At 43.3% G+C, this 6,296-nt stretch overlaps 1 protein-coding gene across 1 annotated transcript in view; it reads right to left on the bottom strand.

The window, feature by feature from the left end:
* Positions 1-1,039: 1,039 nt before the first annotated feature.
* LOC147889329 (centrosomal protein of 135 kDa-like protein) overlaps positions 1,040-6,296 on the bottom strand; it is a 90,944-nt gene continuing 85,687 nt past the window's right edge. Inside the window, exon 18 of the mRNA XM_087391636.1 lies at positions 1,040-1,900. Within this exon, the coding sequence (XP_087247762.1) occupies positions 1,540-1,900 (361 nt within the window). The 3' untranslated portion in view covers positions 1,040-1,539. The remainder of the gene's footprint in view (positions 1,901-6,296) is intronic.

Raw genomic sequence — 6,296 nt, 5'->3', positions numbered from 1 at the left:
TCCAACATTCACCCAAATCACCATCGGATCTCCCTTGAGAGCACACAAGTGGATAACAATAGCCACCATTTGTATTAGCAATTTCGATATATCATAAAAATTTTATGCCCTCCAATTTCCTACCAAGTACTTGTGTTTTGTTGTTATCTTCTACCATGGCCTATTTTCTTTCATACCATTCCAATCCGTAGTACACTATCAAATCCTCATAGGCTCCCTCCTTAATACTCTATCAAGATCCCGTAGTCTCTCCCAATATTGTACATTGAATCTAGGGTCTCAATATTCCAATTGACTTAACCCCCTTATTGTTTCCCTTTGTGTGTAAAAGCCTACAAATGGGGCTAAGGATTCCCTCTCCCCCCCCCCCCAAAAAAAACAAAAACAAAAACAAAAATGCAACATGCCTTGCAAAAAAAAGGGCATTCCCTCATATTCCCTCGCAGCAACAATGAATAACCCACAATGAATAAGCATTGCACCCTCAAAACCTTGCTGAACTATGCGCTTACAAATTTTCGCCCCAACCATTAGTAGGCGTTACGACAAGCATGCATCGCTTTGAAACCATATGGAGACTATGCATGGAGGCTTCCCTTCTCGAGTACCTTCTCTACACCTCTACACGTTTCGCTAAGTTGCAACCTATGTTTTAATGTTTTCCCCTACCTTTGTATTTCGTTCTGTTATCTTGTGTGTGGAGTGGTCAGTATGTTAAATATTGGGGTTGCATTGGCAATGTGTGTTTGTTGTGTGCCTGGTTTAGCTGTGCGTAAGCACCACCACCCATGGAATTCCACTTTTTGGTAATATTTTTAGATGTACCTTTTGTTTCAAAATTACAAATCAATCTACTTGGCTGCATGTAATCTAGGAATTAGGTTTGAGAGTTTTCAATTAACAATATGTGAGTAAATATTCACAATGGACTAAAAACCATGGTACCATTAGAAGTTCTTTGATTTTAAAAAACGAGCAAGGCTAGCTCAACAATAGATCGAAATAAAATTTATGAGCAAGCTTGCAAAAGCAAACAGTATAACCAAAACAAGTGGCTATAAAATTAATGCTGTCAACAGGCGAACGTGTAAATTCTGTCAAGATAGTAATTACATATGGGCACCCATTAAAATAGATAAAAACATAAAAGAATATCAAATTTACATGAGGCCTCAAGCTCAGTGTTACATGTAAGAAAAGCACCACTGTATCACAGAACTGTAACTCTTTGATTCGATCTCTCTCAGATCAACAAGAACAGCATTCCACTTGCTGAATGATTCTCTGCCAGGATTGTCTTGGATTCTGCAAATTCCGAGTAGCCGAGTAGCATGTATGTATACAAACTGGTCTTAGTTGCTTGTCTGAACCCCATTTATATTGGGAAAGCAGCCTCAAGTGGGAAGTTCCACTATATCGTTCTCATGCAACAACGCTGCAGGTCCATTTGTGGCACATCTTGTCACAGGTACACTCTTGGTCCTTATGCCATCAGAAATCCCACCAGCAAGGATCTAATGAACCACTCAGAAGTTCGGCTTATGATGAGGCTTCCGCAAGCTCTTCCTCAAGCTCATCGAATTCCCAACCTGCTGTCTCTTCCTGAGAGCTTCCACCTATGTTTTCGTTGGTTACTTCCTTTTTGGGTACTTCATCTTCCGAGCCTTTACCCGTAGAGCCTTCATCAGCAAAAGCCACTGGAGGGATCGACTGATCTCCCACATACTCAACAGAATCAGCCCATTGCATAGATGACTTACTTTTTGGAGATCCTTGTGATACTATTGGTCTGAAAGCCTCAATATCTAAATCTGGCCTCTGCAGGGCCTCAAACTCCTTTCTAATTTTCTCAATTAATTCAAAAGCACCCATTGCTTTCTTTTCATGATCTGTGCTTTTCCTGGAAAAAAAAGTTCATGCTAATAAACATTTACTCATTGAACTGGACATGTATTTAACCACAGTCAGAAGAGAAGCAGCAAATAACGGTTCCTACAAGTAGTGCTATTCAAGGCTATGATGGGATGGAGTATATTCGACTATTGGAGAATTCCAAGCAAGTGTTTTGCGTTAAATTCTGCACACAAGAAGATGCTTTTGTTTGAACTGGATTTAGAAATAGAGTGAAAGCTGAAGGTACAAGGCAAACACCGTCAATGAGACAAAGGCTGTCTTTGTAGTTCCTCTCTTGTTTATTCCTGCTCCTACTCCCTTGCTGAAATTCAGCCTTCAAAGCTCAGCCTACTCCCTCAGCCCCCTTCTCTCCACTCCCTTCTACTGTCCCTACTCTCCACTCCCCCCATCCTTTGCCGTAATCCCAACCACTACTTAACTTCTAGGCATGGTGTCGAGTCATCACAGAGTCCACAAATTATCCTCAGGACAATGACGTGATGCAACTAGCCAAGCCCGAGGAACTCAGCCCGTGGGTCTGCACTCCTGAAAGTCTTCAAGCTGACATCAATTGGATGCAGGCCTACGGCCGAGCCTTTGCGATTCAAACACAATGGTATCTCGGGGCTTACCGCTCCACCACCTACCATCCGCTCGGCATAATAATACTGTACAGCTGGGTGCTACAAGCTCTCCAAGACTCACTTGAGTCCTTGGCTAGCAATTTTGATACAATCCACGTAGCATACCCCGAAGAAGTCACCAAGGAGGAGGGTCAAGAAGCCATATCCGTATTTAATTCTTTTGCCCCACTTGTCAAGCTCCCACAGCCACCTCCCATTGATCCTGCCCAACCCACCCAGCAAGTCCCCCAACCCGTCCCACCCCCACTTCCTTGCACAAATCTTCCCGAATACTCTTCCAATGCCTCCAACACCAACACTGCACAACACGAGACCTCAGTCCATCTCCTCTACCGCCCCAATCAACCTCCCGGACGTTGCCCTCAATACGCTGCTCAAGTCAGCCCATTTTGTACATATGCCCGTCGACATGGTGCCCACACGGACTGCTGAAGAGGACGCAATGCCTAATACCTATGGAAGATGATGAGGTTCCTCCAGCTCCTGGTATGTGGGATGCATGGTGTGAATGGAACTCTACAGGGATGACCTCTTTTGGGATGATGTTCGACTTCTGCTTCAGGTTACAAAGCCTATTCTTTTGATGTTGAGGCTTGTTGATGGAGATGGTCCTTGTATTGGGAAGGTGTATGAAGGAATGGAGAGGATGATTAAGACCATTCAAAGTATAGATGGTTTGTATGCTTGGAGGAAGGAGGAGTTGAGGACCCTAGTAAGCTCTCGGTGGACATAATATCATTCACCTTTGGAGGCTGCATCCTTTGTTTTGGATCCAGAATTTCAAGGGAAGGGGCAAGAAACAGATAAAGAGGTGGTGCAAGAATGGGAGAAGGTACTGAGACGACTTGTCTCAAGTGCTAATGATAGGAGAAAAGTGTGAGAGGAGATGTCATATTATAGGCAAGGAAAAGGGTTGTTTGGTTTGGAGGATGCACAAAATGATAGGTTCAAGATTTCCTCATTTCGTTGGTGGGAGGACTATGGGGCAGATGCTCCATTGTTGCAGAGTTTGGTCATTCATATACTCAGCCAGGAAGCTAGCTCTTTGCCCATTGAGCCGTTGTGAAGAAATTTTCGAAACATTGCATCCAAAAAGAGGAACAGGCTTGGGGTTCAAAAGGCAAATGATCTTGTATTTGTTAATGCAAACTTGTATTTGCTTAACAAGTTCAAGGCAGAGTACACTCCTGAACCATGTCTTGGATTTAAACTGATGAGAACTCCAACAGTGATGCAGTAGAGGATGTTCCTGAGCATAAGGATGATGAGGCTCAAGACCAGGATCCGGATGATGAGGCCCAGAAGGATGAGGGAGAGACCTCCATTGCTATGCCACATTCAAACCATTAGGGCTGACTCTCTTTTTTTCTATACACCATGTACTTGACTCAAGAGTCTCCAGTCCTATTTTGTATTGAGGCCTTCAGGCCCGAGGCATGGCATCCTTTTTTTGTACTTGCATATTACATGCTCTCGGATCTATATATTCTACACTTCTATGCTTTATGCGCATTGCAAACATGTACATTTCAGTTTTGAGTATTCTAAGAGAGTGTATTCTAAGAGTGTCTATAAATGTCTAAAGCTGAAATGTAAAGTTTAGAGTTGCTAAAGGTGGTTTTGTTTTCATAATTGGTATATTTTTATATGAATTGATGACGTGTCATATGACATGGCACCGTTCCCCCTTCCTGGAATGTTCCCGTTCTGGCACTCGAAATTTCGGGACGTTCCCGTTCCCTGGTAACTATGCTCCCTACTCTGAACCAACCGCTCAAGCCACGCTCACCTCCCTCTCTTAGCCACTTAAGCCCATGCTCACCTTCCCCTCTCAGTCGCTCAAGCCCACAATCAGCTCCCCCTCTCAGCCACTCCACTCTCCTCCCACCTTCCCCTTGCACAACCACTCACCTCTCTGCTCACACCTCCCACTATCAGCCCTTCCTTGCTCACACGCCCCTCAAAGCTGCTTCATGTTGGAATGGAAGCGAGAGAACGCAAGAGCATGGAGCTGAAGGAAGCTAGAATGAAATTTCAGAAACGTAAATGAAGTACAAAGCTAGGATAGTCATAGAGACAAAATCCTAGGATGGATACTAACTCGCTTCTAAACATGTGTGCTGACCATAGTTACCAGCCGAAACGGAAACGGAAGAAACGGAAACGGAAGAAACGGAAGAAACGGAGTTTCCGGGCCCCGCCGAAACGGAAACGGAAGAAACGGCAATATGATACAGTTTATGTATAAAAATTTATTTTTTATACATAATATAATTATCAATAGAGTGCAAATCATACATAATACAAATTACAATTATCTATACTTGAAGGCTGAAGATTCAGGCTTCAGCCTTCAAGCATCAATGCATCATTCATGATTCATGCCTCTATGATTCTAAATTCTTGAATGATGCTTCAATAATCTGAAATCAACATGTATCATGAGTCATGACTAACAAGTTTAGCATTACAAGAATCTGAAATTTAGAAGTTTGAAGTACTTAAAAGTTTAAACTTAGCACACAAGTTGAAACTTGAAACTTGAAACTTGAAACTTGAAACTTGAAACTTGAAAGTATTCAATGTCCAGACTCCATAGATGATCATGATTCATGGTCCACAAATTTCATGATCATGATTCATGACTCATGACTCATGAGTCATGCAAGACTCAAAATAAAAGCACTCATGGATGATATAAAAAAACAGCAGGACTACTGATCATCTGCATCATCCATGGCCTCCTCGTCATCATCATCCTCTGCGTCCTCAGATAAGTTCGAGGCATCTGTGTCACTGTCTGAAGAAGAATCATCAACATCAGGATCAGGACCATCGGGTGCAACTGAAGTACTAGCACCATCTCCAGATGGTTGAGTGTATGATCGTGTGTGGTGTGCTGGTGCTGACAGCTCCTCATACAACATGGTGTATATGTCCAGCTCCTCCCGTGGGATATCTGGTATGACCTCCATCTTCTCCACGTCCACCTTGTCTACATTCACTTGGCGAGGTTCGGGGCAACCGGCGGTGAACTCAAGGAGACGGAGGTTGCAATGACAAAACACCAACCGCTCCAATTGAGCCGTGCTCAATCTGTTCCTCTTCTTTGTGTGAAAGAGGGCCCAAGTGCTCCAGTTCCTCTCACAAGGACCGGAACTGCAGTCCTGTGAGAGAACACGTATAGCAAGGCGTTTTTGCCATAAGCCAATTAAGCCGAGATAAGTATTAGGAACTTGATAACTTTAAACATATTTGTAGTAGATAAAACTTCAAATTACTTAACGACTAAGCTCCAACTAGTGGCGTTGGAACTTGCCTCTTAGACTCTTACCAAAGTAGGAGTACAGTTGCCATATTTCTCCCACCAAGAGACAGGTTGCAACTGTGTCTCTCGGAGCCTAGTTGTAGGTCGACCAAAGGAGAGGCTGTGATTGCGGAACAATAGAAGTTCATCCTCCAGTCTTCGTTGCATCTCCAAGTCACCACCTGTCCAATTTTGTAGATACTGTTGCATCCCCTCCTCCAACTCGTCATTCTCATATTGCTCTTAACTGCGCCAGAGCGGATGCAATACATGTGCCACCGCATGGATTGGGCGGTGGAACCAATTCCACCGCTTATTCCATATAGCACGGATGGACTCAACCCTAAATCATGCCACAAGAAATTAGAATGCATTATGCATGCAAAATTCATAGACTATAGATAATAGTACATACATAATATATATCTGAAAATTCCAGGCTTCATGATAAC

The sequence above is a fragment of the Dipteris shenzhenensis genome, chromosome 20 (genome assembly GCF_047967505.1).
Source record: "Dipteris shenzhenensis isolate YYH24624 ecotype China chromosome 20, Dip_SZ_1.0, whole genome shotgun sequence".
NCBI lineage: Eukaryota > Viridiplantae > Streptophyta > Polypodiopsida > Gleicheniales > Dipteridaceae > Dipteris > Dipteris shenzhenensis.
Note: the sequence above shows the minus strand (reverse complement) of the source record. Positions and strands in the feature narration are given on the sequence as shown.